This window comes from Monodon monoceros, unplaced genomic scaffold (assembly GCF_005190385.1).
Source record: "Monodon monoceros isolate NGI ecotype Baffin Bay Population unplaced genomic scaffold, NGI_Narwhal_1 Super_Scaffold_5, whole genome shotgun sequence".
Lineage (NCBI taxonomy): Eukaryota > Metazoa > Chordata > Mammalia > Artiodactyla > Monodontidae > Monodon > Monodon monoceros.
Window position 1 is genome coordinate 33869963 of NW_021703782.1, and position 23404 is coordinate 33893366.

General features: G+C 40.3%; 1 protein-coding gene across 1 annotated transcript; it reads left to right on the forward strand.

Moving 5' to 3' along the window:
- Window positions 1-1180: 1180 nt before the first annotated feature.
- SMU1 (SMU1 DNA replication regulator and spliceosomal factor) lies at window positions 1181-22135 on the forward strand. Its single transcript, XM_029203908.1, has 12 exons — window positions 1181-1623; window positions 4693-4903; window positions 6485-6637; window positions 7671-7781; window positions 10841-10969; window positions 12681-12800; window positions 14249-14365; window positions 14996-15123; window positions 15917-16043; window positions 18373-18540; window positions 20176-20328; window positions 21623-22135. Exons 1-12 carry the CDS (start codon window positions 1598-1600, stop codon window positions 21719-21721), a joined length of 1542 nt encoding a protein of 513 aa, XP_029059741.1. The 5' UTR covers window positions 1181-1597; the 3' UTR covers window positions 21722-22135.
- The last annotated feature ends 1269 nt before the right edge of the window (window positions 22136-23404 follow it).

Here is a 23404-nt window from a genome sequence, read left to right on the forward strand (position 1 = left end):
AGCCACAACTACTGAGCCTGCCCATGAGCCACAACTACTGAGCCTGCGTGCCTAGAGCCCGCGGTCCGCAACAAGAAAAGCCACCACAACGAAAAGCCACCGCAACGAAGAGTAGCCCCTGCTCGCTGTAAAAGCCCTAGTGCAGCAACAAAGACCCAACACAGCCAAAAGTTAAAAAAAAAAAAATAGCTAGCTTTTTCTTTTTTATAGCTATTTTTTCTTCCCACTAGCTATCTGTTTTACATTTGGTAGTGTATATATGTCAATGCCACTCTCTCACTTCGTCCCAGCTTACCCTTCCCCCTCCCCGTGTCCTCAAGTCCATTCTCTACATCTGGGTCTTTATACCTGTCCTGCCCCTACCTTTTTTTTTTTAGATTCCATATATGTGTGTTAGCATACAGTATTCGTTTTTCTCTTTCTGACTTACTTCACCCTGTATGACAGTCTCTTGCTTTTCCTTCTTCCGTCTGCTTTATCACCTGGACTGAAGCTGCAAGAACACAAAGTTCAGCTCACAAGGTGAAACACAAAACTTGTCCCCAGGGTCTCTGGTGGCATCAGGTAAGACTGACAGCCAATAGGAACTCTCCAAATAAGTCATTTCAATATGTAATTTTCACAGCAGAGATTTCTTATCATTGTGCTGCAAATATTTTTTAAAATTTATATAGGATGGCAATAAAATATTTTTTAAAAATAATCTTTATGAAATTCATTGATATCTTTACATTTGTCTCTACTAATTTAATAACGTATGGTTTAAAGTCTATTAAAGGACGTCTCAAATTGCCCTTTACACATTTGCATTTGGTTTCATTGTTTTTCCAGTAATTGTACCACTGCTGTGAAACCATTTTCAACTAAATACTTAGTTGGTAACGTTACAAATAATTTAGCTCGTTCCAAGAATTGAGTATGCAAATCCTGAGTCCCCAACTTTTCATAATTAGATTAATTAAACTGTGTTTTGGCTTCAAAATCTTTATTTATTTAACACTCAAGGAATTTTCCTGCAAATGTTGCCTAGTGGCCCACTGGTTTCCAATGTATTAATCAACCCTACCTTTAAATCTAGTCAACTAATTAAAAATTTAAAAAGCAAAATTTAGGGCTTCCCTGGTGGCGCAGTGGTTGAGAGTCCGCCTGCCGATGCAGGGGACACAGGTTCGTGCCGCGGTCCGAGAAGATCGCACATGCCGCGGAGCGGCTGGGCCCGTGAGCCATGGCCGTTGGGCCTGCGCGTCCGGAGCCTGTGCTCCGCAACGGAAAGGCCACAACAGTGAGAAGCCCGCGCACCGCAGAAAAAACAAACAAAAAAACTAGTCCTTTAAAGGCAACTCTTCCTCTAGGGAGGAGAACGGAAAATTGTCTGCAGCAGGCGCCCAGGTTCCGACTTTTGACAGTCCCTCGAAGCTCCGCCTCTCAAAACCCCGCTCCTCACGCACTCCACGCCCCTCTCCCATACAGACCGCCTCCAGAGCGGGCGTCGGACGTCGAGCGGAAGTGACGTACGGGGGCCGCCGGAGGTGTCGCTGGTGCGTTCCGCTACTGGGCCTGAGAGTGGCGTGGCCCCTGCGCCAGGGAAGATAGCGCTATGTCGATCGAAATCGAGTCCTCCGAGTGAGTCCCGTGGTGGTGGATGTTCGCGAGGTTGCGGGGGCCGGGAGGCGAAGGGTGGGGTCGTAGGAGCTGCTCGGGGGAGGCGTTCGAGAGGCTGGGGAGTGGAGGGGCATTTCCTTTCCCTCAAAGAAGCTTCTTGGATCTGGCTACCTCGGAGGCGGGCCCACAAGAAAGTAGCGGACGGGAAGCCCAAAGCCCGGTGGGAGGCGGCGCGGGGTTGGGGGTAAGACATGCCTGGAAGACCTGAGTTCTAGCCCTCGCCGACTCCTGGTCTCTGTGACTGAGCAAATTAGCCATCCAATCTGGACTCCGGTCTAATCTGCACAGGGGGGCCGCACTCGCGGCCTTCTTTCTCTTCCCGCCCCCCGTGAGCAGTGTTGTTTGTTTCCTCCCCTGTGCTTACAGGGCCCTCTGCTTTTTCTGCCCAGCACTTAATCCAGTATTGTCACCGTTTGCCCTCCCTACTAGCCTGTGTAGGCGTTTAGGGGCTCCTTTTCATTACAGTCCCAATTCCTAGCACATCGTCGAGGCTCAATGATTGTCTTTGGAATGAATGATTGTCTTTGGAATGAATGAGCGACTAGCTATTTTATGAAGTTACATGTGGCGCTGAATTTTGGTTAGTCTGTGAGCTCTGTGTAGCCCAAAGGAGGGACAGAATGTGGCAATTGGGCCAGGAGAATGATAGACTTGGGGGAGAGGGGGGCTAATGAGTGACTGAGGGTCTTTAGTGAACTTTTCCAGGATTCCATCCTCTACCTTGCTCTTGCCAACACTTAATAATTAAATCAGCAGACGTATCATTTGTGTCCTGAGTGTAAGGGAGAGAGGACTTGTCCTCAAGGTCTGCCATAGGAAGAAGGGAGGTTTATTCATTCAACAAATATTGAAGTCTGCTGTGTACTTGTTTTAGACCCTGAGAATATAGTAGTGAACGAAGCAAACAAAAATCCGTGCCCTTATAGAAAGTACATTGTTATTGAGGAAGGCAAACAGCAGGCAAAAGCAGTAAGTAAAATAGGCTTAGCAAATGGTGGTAAGTGCTTTGGAGAAAAAGTAAAGCAAAGAAGGGTGATGGAGAGTGCTGGCGATGAAGACACCTAAGTCAGGGCAGGAGTTGGAAAGGATTCCATGCTTTGAGCCTGAATCAAAGTGGGAGCTAACCATTCTCCCAGCTGCATGTTTTCATTATCAATAATTGCTGCTTTTTACTAAGTATTTTCCATGCTAGTCACACTATAAGCAGTGTAGTCAACTCTTTGACCAACCCCTACAGAGTAGTTATTTTTCTTAACAGATGAGGAAACAGGCAAAGAGATGTTAACTGACTTGTCCATAGTCACAGTAAGTGACAGAACTCTGACTCAAATCCCAGCCTATCTCCAAAGCTTTTAGCTCTTTATGTATTACACTGTGTTTGAAGGATGTGAATTTGATTTTGGCTATGTCAAATATGAGTTCTTTTCAAGCGTGGTGTTTCATTTGGGGAATGTAAATGGAAGCGTGCTATGGAAGACAGTGTGATACTGGAACAGCAGGTATCTCTTAAAGGGGCCATGAGAGAAAAGACTACTGTAAGTAGCAGTAATCAGTTCCCTTCTGCAGGAAGGGAACCCTTTTTAAGAAGAGGGTGTTTGCTTTCCTGTCCAGGGTGTATGTTCACCTGCCACGCTGCCAGTTTGAATCTTCATTTTTCCACTTATCTCTGTTACCTGGTCAAATTCTCATCTGTAAAATGGATGTAAGAGTAATGCCTTCCTCATAGGGTTGTTTTGAGGAGTAAATGAATCCAAAATGCTTAGAACAGTACCTGATATATAGTGAACACATAGAAAACATTGGTTATTATTTTTTGATTATTATTTCTCTCCTGGGAAAGAGAATTGACTAAATTCCAGTCTGAAATCCCTTCCAACCAGGACAGTGTGACCCCTGATACTAGTGCTGTCCAGTAGAAATATCTTGTGTGCCACATATTTACTTTTAAGGCAAGAGAAGAACAGTGTAGTATAGCCTGTAAAGTGAACTTTTACTGCCTATGTGAACCACATTCTTCACTAGACTCCTTAACACTAAGCCGAAGATCAAGAAGCTTTAATTATATCGGGCTTCCCTGGTGGCGCAGTGGTTGAGAGTCCGCCTGCCGGTGCAGGGGACACGGGTTCGTGCCCCGGTCCGGGAGGATCCCACATGCCGCGGAGCGGCTGGGCCCCTGAGCCATGGCCGCTGAGCCTGCGCGTCCGGAGCCTGTGCTCTGCAACGGGAGAGGCCACAACAGTGAGAGGCCCGCGTACCTCAAAAAAAACAAAACAACAACAACAACAACAACAACAAAAAAGAAGCTTTAATTATATATATTTAACTCGAAATGACGTGTCACATGCTGAAAACCGTTGCTTGTTCTCTGAGTATTTGGAGATTGTCTGGGTCCTCTTTTCCTTGGGAAACTGAGTCCACATGTTTTTATTTCACTTGTCCTGAACATTTGGTAATAAAGGCAGTGGGTAGGTGTTATTTTTGCAAGTGAGGACACATAGCTTTGTTTTGCTTTTACATACAGTATAGCTCTACTTATTTGTGTTCAACAAATCCCTTTTAAGAAGGTCTCAATTCATATTTTTTGTTGTCATTTGAAAAATGGACCAAATCATCCAATCATTTATTTTGTGTCAGTGACTAGACTTGGTTTAAAGTATTTTACTATAGTGTGCAACAGTGTAATCATATGAATTAATAAGAAACTTGGCATAATAAAAAGATCTCTGACCTTGGAAGTAAGAGAGTCTTCTTGGTACTAACTTGCTCTCTAGCTGACTGTGAGACATTGGGCAAATTATTTCCCTTCACTGAACCCCAGTTCTCCTATTTCTGAGTTGGAAGTAGGACTGGATGATATCTTGTAACTTAGGTTCTGTGATTTTTTTGGAAAGTTTTACTCACACGATAAACGGAAAGTAGGTAGTGAAAGGAGGATGGTTGTGTAGAAAAATAAACTGGGGTGGGATTTATTTTGTGACCTCTTTGGTGAGTGAGGATCCATGAGCTGAATGACTTGCTTTCTTCTTTCAGTGTGATCCGTCTTATCATGCAGTACCTAAAGGAGAACAGTTTACATCGGGCATTAGCCACCTTGCAGGAAGAGACTACTGTGTCTCTGAATACTGTGGACAGCATTGAGAGTTTTGTGGCTGACATTAATAGCGGCCATTGGGACACTGTTTTGCAGGCTATACAGTCTCTGAAATTGCCAGACAAAACCCTCATTGACCTCTATGAACAGGTAAGAGTGGGGGTGATGCTGATCCCTGTATGTTGGTTTATTGTGGGCCCCCTGACTGGAAAGCATCCGTGAACATTTCTTCAAGCATTATGGGGCTTTAACAGCCCTAAAATTTACACTGTCAAAGCTTGAGTGCCACTCTATTTTTTTTTTTTTTTTTTTTTTTTTGCGGTACACGGGCCTCTCACTGTTGTGGCCTCTCCCGTTGCGGAGCACAGGCTCCGGATGCACAGGCTCAGCGGCCATGGCTCATGGGCCCAGCCGCTCCGCGGCATGTGGGACCTTCCCGGACTGGGGCACGAACCCGTGTCCCCTGCATCAGCAGGCGGACTCTCAACCACTGCGCCACCAGGGAAGCCCAACTACTCTGTATTTTTATCTCTCTTCTTGGAAAAGCCAAGATTTTCCCAAATTGAAATTCTTTCTTAAGTGACCATTGAATGATCTATTCTAACACCAACCGTTCTGACACCAAATAGTGTGCTGCAATTTAGTTCTGACACTAACCACCCAGAGTTAGTGCAGACCCCACTAGTTAAGGGCTCGGTCCTCTACAAGACTGTCTTTACTTCACGCACCAGCCACACTTTGGGGTTTTGGGCCATCTATACTTCTGACCAACTGGCTACAAATTTGAGGGTCCCCACGACCCCCTCAGAGTTGATAATTCACTAGAATGACACAGACCTCAGGAAAGTGACATACTGATGATTGCAGTTTTATTATCAAGGGGAAAGATCAGTACCAGCTGAATGAAGAGACATATAGGGTGAAGTTTGGGAGGGTACTGAACCAGAATTTCCAGTGCCTTCCCCCCATGGAGTTAGGGTTTGTCTCTTACCTGGCACATTAAAGTATTCACCAACCAGGAAGCTCCATTGAGATTTTTCATTCAAATTCTAGTTCCTTGACCCTCTGCAGGGTTGGGCTGGCTCAGAGCATCAACCCTCTAATCATATGGTTGGTCCTTTTGATAGCCAGCCCTTGTCCTGAGCCATCTCCTTAGCACTAACTCAGGTGTGATGCAGAGGGCTTATGAATAACAAAGATATTTCTATCACTGGGGAAATGCCAAGGTTTTTAGAAGATGTGTGCCAGGAAACCAGGACATAGATCGTAAAATTACTTATTATATAACAGAACAGAGTGGATTTTCTGGAAATAAGAATGTCGTGTGGTTTGAAGTAAAAATAGGGAAATGGGTTTGTTTCTTTACAGTCCACGTGAGTTTAGTTAATTCCCTAAAGAAAATTTTGGTAATTGGAGAAAGGTTTCTCTGGAGCCTATAGAGATATTTCCATCTTTAGTTTTCTCTAGCATCTACATTCTGAGTAAGAGACCTAAGAGGAGAGGAGATTGGTAGAGGAGAGGAGATTGGTAGATAAAAATGAAGGACTGAAGTTATTACTTTATAATTACTGTAGTTGTCTGCCTGAAATTGCTTGTGAAAAGGAGAAGGGGCATTTCCTGATTTGTGATTTGGAGATCATTTTGATAGGCCATTTCTATGTCAGAAATAGTACTGAAAAAGAAAAATTAATAAGCGAATGCATTGACAGCCATTTTCTTTCAATTATACAGGTTGTTTTGGAATTAATAGAGCTCCGTGAATTGGGTGCTGCCAGATCTCTTCTGAGACAGACTGATCCCATGATTATGTTAAAACAAACACAGCCAGAACGGTATATTCATCTGGAAAACCTCTTGGCCAGGTCTTATTTCGATCCTCGAGAGGTATGACTGTGGTAATGAAAAGAAACTGTTGTTAACTTTGAGCAATAATGTGATCTTTTAAAAACATTTTATTGGATACTTTTCGTATTTTTGATTTAATTTTTGAAAATGATACTTTTTTGTTTATTTACATTGGTTGAAATTTGCATATGTTAAAGAGAATAATCTAGTTTAGTATTTGAGGACCTTCCCTCCCCCCCACACCTCATCATATAGGATTGTGTGTTGATTAGTAAAAAAGTAGACAGTTTATTCTGGTATCATTTCCACATTAGCCCACGTACTTAACTGGCCCAGAAGTGCTGCTCTACTGCTGGTATGTTCACTGTGCATTTGTGTGTCCCTTTGGAAGTGCAGAGTCTTAACCACTGGACAACCAGGGAAGTCCTGGTTCTTTTAGTTCTTAAAAGCTTGTGTTTTTGCTTCTCAGCTGATTATGCTTACTGGAGCATGATGATTGTTATTCTTTTATTCCAAAACCATATATGTATAGTTTCATTCTTTTTCACCCAGCCTTTTACTAGAAGCTTGTCTAAATAGGAGGAAGAAGAATTTAATAGGCACTGGATAATGGGAAGTTGTTAGAGTAAACTCACAGAAACCGTGAGGATAAAGGAAGGAGTTTGGATTGCCAGGACAGGATTTAAGTTAGAGGTGGTGAAGAACTTCTGGGCTGGGAGTCATTTGACTGAACAAAATTATTAAAGAATATAAAAGAATCCTTGGCTCTGCAGATTTTTCAAAAATTGGAAAAACAACTCTGGCTTTGACATAGTTTACTTAGGCTCTTTTCAGAAATAATAGTGTGGATTGGCTGACCTTAGTTCTCTCTCAGCTCATACTTTTGAAATGCAAGTGGGTAGAATTGAGAAGTTGTTTTTAAAAACTAAATGGTTTGATCAATCTTCTGTTTAACTTTTTATGTTTTCCTTTTTGACTGTTTCTGCTTGATTACTGTTACTTTTTAAAAAATAAGCACATTTATGTCTTTTGCCATTTCTTGGAAATGATGCTACTGCCGCTCCTTTTTCAGGCATACCCCGATGGAAGTAGCAAAGAGAAGAGAAGAGCAGCGATTGCCCAGGCCTTAGCTGGGGAAGTCAGCGTGGTGCCTCCGTCTCGTCTCATGGCATTGCTGGGTCAGGTAATTACAGTCTGTGGAAGTGAAATGACTCTGAACTCCTGGTAGTGTTTCCTGTACCATATAAAGTCTATGTATGAGCTAAAGAAATCAGACATCCTAAGAACTGGGAAATACCTGTAGAGCTGCTTGTACCAACAGCTGTGCCATGCCACATTCACCTTTCCTGGGAGTGGCAGTATAGATTAGTGGTTAAGGGCATACGCTCTAGAGACAGAATTAGAGTAACAATAGAATTTATCATCCAATCTTGAGGGAATTGTTGATCATCGTGCCAGAACACTGTCTGAAACAAATTGGAAAAAATGTTTACCATAGTTAGAATCTGAGCTCTCTCACTTACCAGCTATGCGGTCTTGGGCATATTACCTAACTTTTTTGATCCCAGTTACTCATCTTGGTGTTGTAGTAAGGATTAAATGAGATAAAATGTACTTAAAACAATTGTATTTTGCCTGGCACCTTGTAAACACACAGTAACTGGTAGCTGCTGGTGGTGTTTCTTTTTTCTTTTTCTTTTCTTTTCTTTTTTTTTTTTTTAGTAGTAGTATTACTAGCATTGTCGTTCCAATTTTAATGCGACCTAGAGTACAGACTCCTTTCTGACCTCATCTTCCCCATGCTCTTGGTTGCTCTCAACCATGATAACCACTCGTCTTCATGAAACTCCTCTCTTAGTTTTTCTAACCCTTTTCTTCTTGGCTTCCCTTTTCATCTCTCAAGTTGTTCCTTTCTTGGTTGTTAAAGGAAGGAGATAGGGGTGATGTAGAGAGGGGTTTTCGTTTTTGTTTTTTCCTTTTAAAGTTGGGAGTGATTTGAAGCTACTGTAGACTAAGGGTAAAGAGCCTATAGAGAGTACCTGTTGATTGGAGACAGGTCAAGTTCTCCAGTCATTAAAGTAAAATATGAAAAATAAGCAACATATGAATTTTGGAAAGAAATAAACAAAATTAATAGTATTTATAAACATTAAATAGTTCAACTATAATCATAGAATTAATTTAAAAGTTTGGTAAAGTTGTGAGATATAAAATATACAAAAGTTGATTACATTTCTACCTATCAGCACTGGCCAGTTCGAATAATCAGTGAAAAAAAGAGCTTTTGTTTATAGCAACAGCATACAATATAAGAATTCTAGCATTAACTTTTGTGGGTAATACATGATTTATTTCCACTTTTTAAAAAAGCAAAAGCCTTTCAAAGCTTTCAAGAGAAATGAAAGAAGATTTGAGTAGATGGTGAAACATTGATTTTCCTGGATAAGACTGGTGTTGATGCCAGTTCTTCTTAGATTTAAGGCAGTTTATAATAAAGATCACAATAGGATTAGAACTGTTTCACAGAAGAATTCTAGCGTTCACTTGAAAAAATAAACTTGGAAGTATATTCATCAAAGAAATTTTGGAAAGGAAGAATGTTGAGAGCACACTAGCCCTAGAAGTAGTGAAGCTTTTAACAGGTTTATAGTTTGAATCATTTTGGTACTTGGCATCCAGTGCAAAAGCAGTGCAAGAAATTGATCCTGTTATTTATAAGAATTCAATAGATGTTAGTGGGAATGTCACAGAACCTAGGAACAGGGAGGAATTATTAAGTGTATGGTGTTGGGGCACCTACTTTAGAATGGGGGAGAAATGTCAGATTAGAGCCTTCTCTCATATTTTATAAGCATAATTTCAGATAGAGTGAAAGTTATGTATTTTAAGAATATAGAAAAACTTAGGTGGTGATATAATGTATCAAACCTCTTGATAGAGAAGGATTTCCTGTGAGTAGGGAGTAAACACCAAGGTAAAGGTCAACAAATTTCATTACTTGAGAGTTTAACTTAAGATAAAAAGAACGCTTTAAAACTATAATAAAAAAAATGGGTAGATTGGGAAAAAAATTCTTTTTGGTGAACATAAACAACAAATACAATGTCTTGATCACATTAAAAGCTCACAAATTGATAAGAAAAATAGTAAGACCACAATAGATGAGTGAGCGAAGAACATGAATAAACAGCTAACAGAAGAAATATATGTAGTTAATAAACATGCAGAAAAGCTCAAACTCTAATCAGAGAATTGACTAAAGTAGGGCGTAACTTTCCACTCATTAGAGTTTTTAAATGACATCCAAAATTATTGTTTTCTTGATATAGTAAAGGGAAAAAGGAATCAACATTGATCATGTCCCTGTGTTATATAGACTTTACATATATTATTTTATTTTATCCTTTCATCAGCTCTAGGAATTAGGCTTTTCCCCTGAATTTAGTTGGTGAAATTGGGAGTCAGAATAGCATAGTTGACAAACTAGGACCATTTGTCTTCAAAGTCCATGGTTTTTCCACTCCCCATAATGCAGTCGTGAATGCTATTGAAGTTGTGTCTTTTGGGGAAAACACTTTGGCAGTGTATATAAAGAGCCTTAACCATTTGTGTTCTTTTCTTGATTCAGTAAGTCCTCTTCTAGGAACCTATTGCAAGTGGGGAATATGCTCATAATAGAAAAAGCCTTATGTCCAAAGGTGTTCACTGCAGCATTATTTAGATGAGTGCAAAAATTAGAAGCAGTATAAATGTCCATTAATATATTAAATAAACTGTGAAACATCCACTACATAGGATAAATTGTACAGCCATTGAAATGTTGGTCATGTCATAGCATGATCTAATGATAGGTGAAAACAATATAAAATTTTACATATGGTATAATTACAGCTATATAAATTAAACATATATGTCAGGGGAAAAATACTACAAGGTAACATATGAAATGCTAACAGTAGCTGTGTTTGGATGTTGGAACTATGGGAGATTTCTGTTTTTCAAATTTTATTTATAATAAGAGACACCTATAAGAAAATAGGTGTAAAAACATGGCCCTGTTGTCTCTCAGAGTCCTCTTCTACCCTGAGATCAGCCTGTGTTCCTAGGACACAGAATAGCCAAGCTTATGTTGTGTTTGGATGGCCAAAGATGGTTGGGTCTGGATGGCTCACAGTTTCAGGCTTTGTCTGAACAATCAGGACCAGATCTTAAAAGCACCCAAGTAGATTTCTTTTCTCATAGGCACTGAAGTGGCAGCAGCACCAGGGATTGCTTCCTCCTGGTATGACCATAGATTTGTTCCGAGGCAAAGCAGCTGTCAAAGATGTGGAAGAAGAAAAGTTTCCTACGCAGCTGAGCAGGCATATTAAGGTAGGATCCTTGGACACTCAGCTAGTCGGTAATCATTTGTTGGGGACTCAATGTATGCTTGCTTAGCCAGGCCCTGTGCCAGGAGCTTGGGTTGGGGAGCAGAACTCATTCTCCAGCTCTGACAACATTCATGGTTGCTGCCGGTGATCACTGAGGTCTCCCTGCAGCCAGGCAGTGGCACACCTCAACTGTATTACCGAGTGGACATACATTGGACATCTGGCCCATCATCTGCCCTTGGACTTCCTCCAAGGAATCCTGCATTTGGAAGACTGCTTAGCTCTTTGGTTAAGCCTGGGACTAACAACCATGAAATTTCTATATATTTGTCCTGTTCAACATTTGTGTTTTTGCTTGCTACATGTTAGGCAAAGTACCAGGCATGGATTGTAAAGTGGGCTTGAGTGGTGTTTGAGGAAAATAATTTTATCACCTTGATGGCTGGCTCTTGGTGTTTTTTGTTTTGTTTTTTGACTTTTCTAAGAAAAAGCATAATGAAATAATTGTTGCAGTCCTCAGAATTACAACCATATTTGCTACTTTAGCATCTCCTTTTTTTTTGCGGTATGCAGGCCTCTCACTGTTGTGGCCTCTCCCGTTGCGGAGCACAGGCTCCAGACGCGCAGGCTCAGTGGCCATGTCTCAGGGGCCCAGCCGCTCCGCGGCATGTGAGATCTTCCTGGACCGGGGCACGAACCTGCGTCCCCTGCATCGGCAGGCAGACTCTCAACCACTGCGCCACCAGGGAAGCCCTAGCATCTCCTTTTTATTAGTTTCTTTCTGGGTTTGTGCTCTGATTGAATTTATAGATTTAAAAGTAATTCATATTCCTCAAATCTTTGACTTTGGCTTAGTGTTTTGAATTTGTCTTTTCTGGATTATATGTTTTGATTTGCATGTAAAGGTATTTTGGGGCAGCACTTTTATTTACCCTGGTTAAAACCTTGTGACAAATAGAAATCCATTATAATTATGCTGCTGGACTAAGATTTTCTGTTATAAACACTTCCTTTTTTGGCATTTAAAATGAAACTCATAATAGAGCTTTTCTCTGTTCCCATCTGTCTAACGTTCTGTAGTTTTTATCTGTTAATGGAAGCATCTTTGCTGGTAAATGCTCAGGATACATTTCCCAGGCAAACAATCTGTCAGCTTTAATCAGTTCTCCTAGAGTTAGTCAGCCACACATTATCACTTGATTAAATGAAGGTCATGAAAAGAAGCAGTGATAGAAAATTCGTTTAAAAAATAGTGGAGGAAAATAGCCATTTATTTTGAAAAAAGAATTTTTTCCCCCAGATGAAAAAAAAATAGGAACATATGCCATATTTAGTTGAGTGTGAAAGTCATGCCAACAGTGGCTGATTCTGGTAAAACTTTATTGCTTGAGTTAACAGGATTATTTGTTCTAAGTCCCTTGCTAAAATAGTTTTTTTGCTTTTCTTTGGAAATACCAGCTTCATTTAAAAAAAAGAAACAACAAAAACAAGAACAAAAACTAGTTTCAGTGGAGAGCCTAGACGCTAAACTGTTTGGAGAAAATATATCTAGCATCTCTTGGTGTCTGGGTACAGAAACACCCCTCCCAAACTCCATGATACAGGCTAGCTATGGCTTTATGCTAGGACAGAGCTCTCAAAAGTTTAAAATGGGAATTGTTTTAAGGCCACTACGTAAAAGTGCATCTGTTTCATTGTTTCATTTGAAACAGTTTGGTCAGAAATCACATGTGGAGTGTGCTCGATTTTCTCCAGATGGTCAGTATCTGGTTACTGGGTCTGTTGATGGATTCATTGAAGTATGGAATTTTACGACTGGAAAAATCAGGAAGGTAAAGTATTTTAAATACATTAATTTTTCTAGTGGGAGAATTATCTGTTACTGTTTTTAAATTATCTGTTAATTTTGCAATTTAAATTTACTTTTTGAATGGGTAATATGTACATCTGATAAAACATTTTATAAGATAGAACTGTTATTCAGTAAAGAGTCTTGTTCCCCACCTTGTCCCTCAGCCAGTCAGTTCCCTTCCTTCCTTGGTCCACTCAGGGTTACCAGTTTCTTATGTAACTTTTCTGGAATATTCTATGTGTATATGTAAGCAGTTGCTTATTGTTTCCACTCTAACCTTATTGTAGGACTAATTGTGTTTCATTCTGAATGAAGTGGAATATCTTTTTATATGTGAAAAGCCACCAGTATTTCCTATTCTGTGAAGTCTTTTCATATCCTTTGCCCATTTCTCTTTTGGATTGCTTCTGATTCAATATTTGTGTATATTGCAAAATGATCACCACAGTAAGTCTAGTTAACATCCATCATCACACATAGTTAGAAGCTTTTTTTTTTTATTGTGATGAGAACTTTTAAGATCTACTCTTTTAGCAACTTTCAAATATACATACAGTATTACTAACTGTAGTCACCATGCTGTACATTACATCCCCATGGCACTTATTTTACAACTGGAAGTTTGTACCTTTGGACTTCCTTCATTATGTTTCTTTTTATGTTTAATTTTTGATCCATCTGGCATTTGTTTAGGGTGCTAAAATTGGTGTAGATCCAACTTAACTTTTTCCCAAATAGCTACTTGTTGACTAACCCCTGATTTAAAATGTAATCTTGATCATAGAGTACTAAGTTCCACTCCATGCTTAGTGGATTTATAAGTGACTTTCACCTTCTACATTGTATATTTCTTTATAATTTATCTTTTTTTTTTAACCATGAAGCAGTCTCTTTCTATACTTTAGAAAAAATATATTTCAGCAGAAACTAACCCACCATTGTAAAGCAATTATACTCCAATAAAGATGTAAAAAAAAAAAATATATAGATATATATTTCAATATGAACAGTAATGGATGATAAAAGAAAAATAACAAATAAATAGATTAATCAATACATGGTTTTAGGAAAGGTAGCTGACAGTATGGACAAAACATTAATTTCTCATGTCATACCCTAAAAACAAATAAATTCAGATTTATTAAAGATGTACAATATGTACTGTAGGGAAATTTTGCTTAGAAAGGATCATAAGCAAAAGATGTAGGCTAATATGTTTGCATTTTTTATAATAGTTACTTGAATTGTGTAAAAATGTTCTTCCCAGTATTACCAGTTGTTCATCAGAATAGTGTGCATGACACTATTTGCTTTGCAGATTTAGAGTTGGCATAGTCCAATTATCCTGCTTTTAGTGAGTTTGCAGAGACCTGGGGTAACTGGTGTTTTTGTGTTATTTTGATAACTGCTTATCATTGTTTCCTTTAGGATCTTAAGTACCAGGCCCAGGATAACTTTATGATGATGGATGATGCTGTCCTCTGCATGTGCTTCAGCAGAGATACAGAAATGTTAGCAACTGGTGCCCAAGATGGAAAAATCAAGGTATGAATTAGTGGCATGAACTCTTGTATGTAGACATTTTGAGAGTTCTGTAATGAGTTAGTGTCCTACATAGGTTTTTTGCTTAATAACAGCTACTCTTTATGGAGCATCAGCTTTATGCCAGTGACTTTAGTTTTTCTTGTTTAATCCTAATAATAACTCTGCCTAGGGAGGTCCAGTAATTTAAGGTCACACAGTTGGTAAGTGACAGATCTGGGACTTCAGTCCAGATCTGCTTGTGCCCTTTCTGCTGTGCCACTGTGGCTCACCTTATGGTGTGTTGTGCTTAGGGGATGGGGTGGTCTGCAGGTGATTAGCAGTTGATTAGCTGTGGCTTGTATTTAATTGCTGTTAAAATCCCTTGGGCTGGATAAAATACAGAAATGGTCTCTGCTAAGTGAACTTAGAGTCTGAATTTTTGTTTTAATAATTTAAAAGGAAAGAGGCTTAAGTTTCAAAGGATTCAAGTTATCATTGTACTGTGTGAACCAGACATATCATATTCAGCTATTAGCATGCATTTTTAACGCTGTTTTTAGCATATTAGTGAGCACTGCATCTTGCTTGGCTCTGCAGAGTACAGTGGGACAGTATTTACAGGTTTTCACTATTCTTTTTTTTTTAATAAAGGTGTGGAAGATTCAGAGTGGACAGTGTTTAAGGAGATTTGAAAGAGCACACAGTAAAGGTGTCACCTGTCTAAGCTTTTCTAAGGATAGCAGTCAGATCCTTAGTGCCTCATTTGACCAGACAATTAGGTAAGTAAGAATCCCCAGGGGCTTCCCTGGTGGCTCAGTGGTTGAGAGTCCACCTGCTGATGCAGGGGACACGGGTTCATGCCCTAGTCCGGGAAGATCCCATATGCCACAGAGCGGCTGGGCCCGTGAGCCATGGCCTCTGAGCCTGCGTGTCCGGAGCCTGTGCTTGAGGCCACAACAGTGAGAGGCCCGCGTACAGCAAAAAAAAAAAAAAAAAAAAAAAAAAAAGAATCCCCAAACTGCCCTCACTTGGGTTTAATATGGTGAAGCCTTACAGGGAGGTACTAGTGATTCCTTATGTTTTCACCAGGATGCTTTTATATGGAGAGTGAGGGTATGTGAGACCTTATTTCCCCAAAGTACAGCTGACACAGTGCTATTGTGTTGTCCATTTGGGTCTTTACCTAGAAGAGAGATTAGAAAGGGATTATAGCAGTACTTCATATTTCTCAAAGTGTGGTCTATGGACCCACCTGCCTCAGAGTCACCTTAGAGGACATGTGACAAATACAGATTCCTGGGACCCGGCAGAGACCTAGAAGTTTGTTGCTGAACAGAAGCTTGTGGTATTATTGGCATATTTTCTTCCAGTCTCTGTGCAAAGCTTTTGTTGTGGTTTTGTTTGTTTGACATAATGAAAATAATACTGCATACATAATTGCATAGCCCTCATTCTTCATTTAATATTTTAACGTGAGCTTCTATAATTCATCTAAAATGCTTTCAACAGTTGGTCCCAACCATAATATATAGAATATTAATTGTTCTTTTCATTTGCTTTTATTTGTGATAGAATTCATGGTTTAAAATCTGGAAAAACCCTGAAGGAATTTCGTGGCCATTCCTCCTTCGTTAATGAAGCAACATTTACACAGGATGGGCATTATATTATTAGTGCATCCTCTGATGGCACTGTGAAGGTTAAGTATTTGCTACCGGTTTGTTTTGGGGTGTCTGTTCCACTTTTGCCCTTTGAGGAGTTTTCAGTGGTGATAATGGTGATAATTGTGGTGGTTAAACCTCTTTACTAAGTATTTTAGCCATAATTGAGGTGAGTCTGTGACAGTAGTAGTATTCTGTGGTAATTCGTATTGGCCTAGGGACCTCAAATCTCAAACCTACAGACGCTATCATGTGTAGGAAAAGAGGAAAGGTGTGGAGTTCTAAACTTAAGTCCACCCCCATTTACAGTGGTGAAATTCTATCTTGCCATAGGTACGGTCCACCGCAACAAGTTCACGAAGAGCTCAGTGGCTAAATAAATAGGTCAGCCTCATCCCACCCCGAGCCTCCACATTGGGGCCTTTCTAATAGCGTTTAAAGAGGAGCAGGAGGGGCGTAGAGTAGAACCAAGTCCTCTCAGATACTTATTTATTGCCTTCAGCTCTCATCTGAAAGTAGTGGCTCTTCGGTACCTTGAGAGATTTAGTTATTTCAACAGAGGGCCTCATTTCCTAGAAAAGATGGGAAATCCAAATAGAAAATCGCTAGAGATCTTTGAGACACTCCATTTACATTCTAGATCTGCTTTTAAATTGCCTTATGTAAGTGAGTGTTACGTGGCAGAAGACCTAAACATTCTAACACAAATCCCTAACAGTCAGACCACCTTCTGCAGTGGCTTCTTCTGGCTTGGGAATTGAACCAGAAACCTGAAGGTAGGAGATGTACTCTTCCTCAGGATAGGTGGCGAAATACACAGAGCTCTTAGTGCTTTAGTCATGCGGTTTGCCCTCTTTGTGCTATGTATCAATATATGGGCCTCACAACTTGTAAAAATACCATTGGGAGGTGGCTTGTGTAGGTCTCTTTGTTTTGTGGTCTTTTCGTTTAGTTCTGCAATAAGTGGGGTAAAGCATCTCACTGACCTTTTGGACAGAAAACCCTAGAAGTCTTAGAACTCTTGATCCCTGAAATGTTCATTTCTTTTCTAGGCTGCTGGGCTTTGGAGAGGAGATTGGGGTAGATGATACAGTATTTATTAAGAAAATAAATACTGGGACAACTAGTGGGGCAAATATTTCCTCCTCTCTATAGGTATTCATTCAACATCTGTTTTGTGCTGGGTTCCTTTGAAGGCACAGAAGAAACACAACATAGTCCATGCCTTTGGAGTTTTTATACCTCATGAAGTGAGTGCTGTCCAGACGATGCCAGGCAATAGTTGGTCCATCCCTTCTTTAAGCACATTTCAGATTTTAATAACTGTGATGTCTGATTTAACCACTTCAGTTCATAGTAGCTCAGAAGGGCCAGGTGAAAAGCATTAGGGTGGAGAACTATTAGCAGAAGAAATGTTGGACTGGGAGAGGTCACACAAGTGGCCAAGAGTAGCTTCCGCTTCATGGATCCTCATGTGTGTCTGTTAACATTGTGACTTCTGCAGTGGTTCTCAGTACAAGCTGAGAATCACTTGTGGAGCTTTTAAAAAATGCACGGGGACTTCCCTGGTGGTGCAGTGGTTAAGAATCCGCCTGACGATGCAGGAGACATGGGTTCGATCCTTGGTCCGGGAAGATCCCACGTGCTCGCTCTAGAGTCCACGAGCCACAACTACTGAACTCTCACACCACAACTACTGAAGCCCGTGCGCACTAGGGTCTGCCTGCTGCAGCTACTGAAGCCTGCATGCCTAGAGCCCGTGCTCTGCAACAAGAGAAGCCACTGCAGTAAGCCACTGCAATCACACCGGGATGAAGAGCAGCCCCTGCTCACCACAACTAGAGAAAGCCCGCGCACAGCAACGAAGACCCAACGCAGCCACATAATTAATTAATTAAAAACAAAAAAAGATTTTAAAAATTGCACAAACCTACATCCCACTCCAGACCTACCAAGTCTGAATCTCAGGGTCCTGAGCATGTAAATCTAAAAAACCCTCATTTCATTTTGGTGTCCAGAGAGGGGTAGCTTTCTGGTTGTTTATGACAGTAGCAGTGTTGACACATAGCTGATATTAAAGATATGTAGCTTGTCAGCCAAGGAAAATTTTGTAGGAAAAGATCATAAGTTTTAAAAGGGTTTTATTATTTCACTTTCTGATTTTTATTTTGTTTATACCAGTTAATCAGCAAATGGGGAGCTCTTATGTATATGGCAATGCTAGGTATTTGGACTGTAAGAAGCTTTTTTTTCTGAGTCAATTTTTTTCTTTTTTAGTAATATAATTTTCAACTGCAAAACATTAGAAATTGTTAACCTTCCTCCTCCGCCCCCCAAATGTTTATGCCTTATATTTTTGTGTTGTAGATCTGGAACATGAAGACCACAGAATGTTCAAATACCTTTAAATCCTTGGGCAGCACTGCAGGGACAGACATCACTGTCAACAGTGTGATACTGCTTCCTAAAAACCCAGAGCACTTTGTGGTTTGCAACAGATCAAACACAGTGGTCATCATGAACATGCAGGGACAGGTGAGTGCTCAGAAAGTGCCTTTGCTCAAGCCCTGTGGGCTGTTCCCATATCAGCGTGTCTTGGTCCTGGCACTTTCAGTAACCAAATATGGGTTCACCACTTGGAAAACCATATACACTATATTTGTTTTTCAGACACATATTTAATATTTTAAATTCTATGTCTACAAAACATCTTTTTGGCATCTCAGTAGTTAATCTACTTTCCCCAGGATGTTTGTATACTGTTCTCTTTCTTTTGCATCCTTTGGATAAATGAGACCCTGATCTGTCTTTAAGCCTCCTGCAGAACCTCACTGAAGATTTTGATATAACAATCCCTGTGTGAGTGAGGGAGATACAGTGTATGGATTACCAGCTTGGGACATCTGCTAGCTACTATGTGATCTAAGGTGGAACTCGAATAGGAGAAGGGCAACAGTGTCTTTATGATGTGTATTTATAATCAGAACACCTGCTGGTTCCCAAGGAACCTCACTTTTATAGCACCAGGGACATTAGGAGTATCAAGGTTGAGGTCTCAAGCCCTGGGAATGTGTTGTGATGCTACTGAAATGTTGGGCTGGGCACTTGGGGATCCTGCTGAGCATGGAGAAGACGCAGGGGCTGGTGTATGGAACTCTCTCTCCATTGCTTGAGTCCCTGTAAATGATAAATTGGTAGTGACGAACCTATGGTTGAGATGGCTGGTCTGCAGTACCTGTTGGGACACTGCATAATAGCCATAGTTGCCCACTTCCTAGTTTTCTGCTTGGCTTTTTAAAAACTTAAAAGTTCTTGTACACCCTTGACCTGCATCCCCCAATGACAACATCTTACATAAACATTGTACAGTTATCAAAACCAGGAAATTGACATCGGTAAAACACTGTTAGCTCACATACAAACCTTATTTAGATTTTACGTCTTTACATGCATTCATTTTGAGGTGGGACATGAATAGTTCTGTGAAATTTCATCTCGTGTTGATTTATGTAACCACCACGATTAAGATACAGAACTGTTTCATCACTCCCAAAGAAACTCCCTTGTGCTACACTTTTATAGTTAAACCCTTCCCCCACAGCTCTAGCCCCTGGCGGCCACTAATCTGTTTTCCATTATTACAGTTTTTCATTTTGAGAATAGTAATTAAATGGAATCATACAATATGTAGCCTTTTAACCTTTTGAGATTGGTTTCTCTCCATTGATTTATGGTGATCTTAATGGTATGTAAAATAGAGCAAGCAAGGTCTTGGAGACAGAGTTCCATCATGAATGGAGAGGGCATCTCATTCTGTTAGAAAGAGGAAACTGGGGAGCATGGGTCCACAGAGCATTGAGAACCAGTAGTATGTTGATTTAGGAAATTGTGTATGCTAACGAATTTGCTTCTGGGTAAAATGGCTCAGTAGACTAAAGAGTAGGATTGGTGACTTGGGACAAGTGAATTGTAAATGTCTGTCTGCCACTGACTTAGGATAGCTTATCCTTTGAATATTTCAGGACATGGTGAATGGAACTGGTAACCTAATTATAAATGACAGTAAACCAAAGTACAAAGTAACATAAAGATGTCAGTTTAAACTGCTGCAGTAGAACTGTTGCTAATCCAGGTGTTTTATTTTTACCTTGGGCTGTGTTAATGATCTAGATTGTCAGAAGCTTCAGCTCTGGTAAGAGAGAAGGTGGTGACTTTGTTTGCTGTGCCCTCTCTCCCCGTGGTGAATGGATCTACTGTGTAGGGGAGGACTTTGTGCTCTACTGTTTCAGCACAGTCACTGGCAAACTGGAGAGAACTTTGACAGTAAGTATTACTGACTTACGGCCATCTACAGAAATTGTTAATGCTTATGTCTTTCTGAACTCTGAAGTAAACCTTTTCCAGACTGCTATCTGTGTGAACCTTGGTATAAAAAAATGTAAAAATGTTATCACTAAATAAAAAAAGGCCCATAAGTAATTGTATGGAATTAACTCCTGTATCAGGAAAAGTCATCCTTTATAGTGAGCCTTCAGCTTCAAGTGGATAGGATGGGTGTACATAAAGCAGAGAAGAAGGAAGGGAACACGCCTGTCTAGCCAGCTAGATTGGTTAGACCTTATCCAGGGCGATTGGAGAGTGGCAGATATAGCTAGTCCTCTCCGTGTCCTTTCAAAGACAAATTACTTGTATATTATCCTATCAGATTATGTTTTTTAAGCAGCTTTGTGTTGTAAGAGGGCTCAATCAGTAACAAGGAATAATTAATGCTAGCTGCTGTAACAAACAATCTTTAAATGTCAGTGGTCTAACACAGTGAAAGTTTCTTACTATGTCACAGTGTGATATAAATTGCATCGTCCTCCTCTGTCTTTTAGCTGTGCCATTTGGAATATGTGGCCCCTGAGATCTTAGAAGGAGAAAAGATAGTTGAAGGGGTATACTGGATGTTTTAAAGACCCACATCTGGAAGTGGTTTGTTTATATTACTTTGTTTGTCATTCTTTTTTGATTAGAATTAGTCACATGCCGCCCACAGCCCAAATGCAGAGGGGTGGTTGGGCAGGGAAAATGAAGTCGTCTGCAGTCGAGGAAAAAGAAATGGTCTGGTGAATGTATAAAAAATTATACACATAGCTCTGTTAGAGAATAACCTCATCTCAAACTGTTCTTGAGTGAACTGTTGGCATGTCTGCCTTGTGAAGCCTCCAGTATAGATCCAAGATGTGAACAAAACAAGATGAGGTGGAAGGTGTCCTCTAGTTGAGGAAAATACTAATAAGTTCACTGAGTTGAAGGAATTGTTTGGTCTCAGCCACTGTCTTGGCTTAATATTTATAAAATGGTGATGATGACTAGGACCCACTGTAGTGCAGGAGTGGTTTGGCTCAAAGTGTTATGAAGAAAAGTACAGAAAATGTCAACAGCCATGTGATAGCCTCGTTTGAGTTTTTGGTTTGTGTGTTTGGTTAGCACTCTTTGAGGCTGCCTTGGGCTTGATTCCTTTGGTGAGAAGTAGGAGCTTCACTCTTCTTCCCTCCCACTCAGCTCTGGAAGCTTCTTCAGAGTGATTTGTTAGAGACCTGTATACCCTAATCCTGTGCTTTACCTATTCCAGGTTCATGAGAAGGATGTGATTGGTATCGCACATCACCCTCATCAGAACCTGATTGCTACTTACAGTGAAGATGGACTCCTAAAACTCTGGAAACCCTAATTCAACTTTTCTTCTTAATCTAGCTTGAGAGCATGTACTTAAAATGAAGACATATTCATGTGTTGCTTTTTTTTTTTTAGGCCAGCTTTTCTAAGTAAATTGAATTAGGCACAAGAATAATTTTGTGAAAATTCATGTTTAAGTAGCAGTTACTCTTTTTTATATATTTTCAAGGTATTCGCTTATCCGTTTCTAACTGGGGCAGTCACTCAATGTTTTCAATAGTCTTTTACCTGGAGAGTGAAATACTGATATTTCTAGGGAAAAACTGTACTCCTTTGATTATGTGAAATGCTGATTAAAACGGGCCTCCTGCAGTAAAACTTGTAAATAAGGAACTATCCCAAATTCAGTAGCTGTTTACTGTCCCATCTTTTTTTTAAAAGATGTTAATAAACTTTACACCTTTCTGGAGGCTTTGTTTTTAAATGTAAATAAGTGCTCACCTAGTTAACATATTTACTTAGAATCAGATGAAGAGGGTGGGACACTACATTATTATTCCTGAATCTTAAGTACAGCCGGAAGTCAATTCCTGGGTAGGACAGACTGAATGTAAAGTCAGGTGTCACATAGGATCTCTCATTTCACTGCCCTCCCCCAGGCATTCATTTTTCTTAGCTGTGACTTTTCCAGGGAATATCGTCTTCATTTTATGGATAGAACTAGTTGCAGGATACATTATATGAGAATTCAGTTTTGGCATATTTGGAAATGCATGTGGGTGTCTTTTCTGTTTCAACCAAAGATGTATATGGAATGCCTATGTTGACGTGTGACGGTACTATGCTAGGTACCATTTCAAGAAAGTGAGCTTGTTTGCTTGTGTGGGCCTTTTATGCCCGCTTTTAATTTTCCCAATTAGTAGGTACAAACAAGTGGGGAAAGTTTTGTATAGTCTTACAAACCTTTGTCCCTTGCCTGATCCTGTATTTGGGATCAGCTAGCTGTTGCCTAGCACATAAAAATGCTTAATATCGGGTGAATAATTCTTAGCAGCACTATGAAATCCATCTTTCCCAGTCATATTCCCAACTATCTTGCTGCCACAAAACCTGCAGCTTTTTCACAGAATGTCATTTGCTGCCGATTTGAGAGTTGAATAGCGGTGAGTCTATATGAATGTAGTCTGCCATTCCTCCCAGTGAAGAGGCTTTCACTTAAGTAAAAAAAGTTTTAAGGTGCAAAGAGCTTATACTAAAATTCCTTAGAAAAATCTTCAAGAAACTGGAGTTTTGATTTAGCCCATGACCTTGTGAACTGGCAGTTGTGAGATGCACACTTTGTGCCAAGGCTCATGGAGAGCAAGAATCTTTTCAGCACATGTACACTTACTTATTCTAGGAATTTTTAGCAAACAACTCCTCTGCTCCTGCACCTAGTGCTCAGGATGGTTAAAAACACTAGTTTCTGTCACAGGATAGGGGAGAAAAACAAGTTAACAGGATTAAAATAGTGCGATAACAGAAAATCTGGAGTTGTTTTTTTGATGATCCAGACCTAATGGGTTAGGAAAGCCTTTCTGGAGTTGACCATAAAAGGACCAACAGGAGCAGAAGGTAAAGGGCTTTGGTGATCCTAGGAGCACTACAGTGTGCCATAGCTGCAAGGCATGTGCTAGACATATGGTAGGATCTGGGGAGACCAGGCAAAGAGGAGAGGACTGGACTGAGAGCCATGAAG

Bases quoted from the DNA above. Each gene is read 5' to 3' on its own strand.
- SMU1 (XM_029203908.1), top strand. From the start codon at position 1,598: ATGTCGATCGAAATCGAGTCCTCCGA. The intron at 16,044-18,372 runs GTTAAGTATTTG...TTTGTGTTGTAG, and splicing joins CCTCTGATGGCACTGTGAAG to ATCTGGAACATGAAGACCAC. The intron at 18,541-20,175 runs GTGAGTGCTCAG...TTAATGATCTAG, and splicing joins TCATGAACATGCAGGGACAG to ATTGTCAGAAGCTTCAGCTC.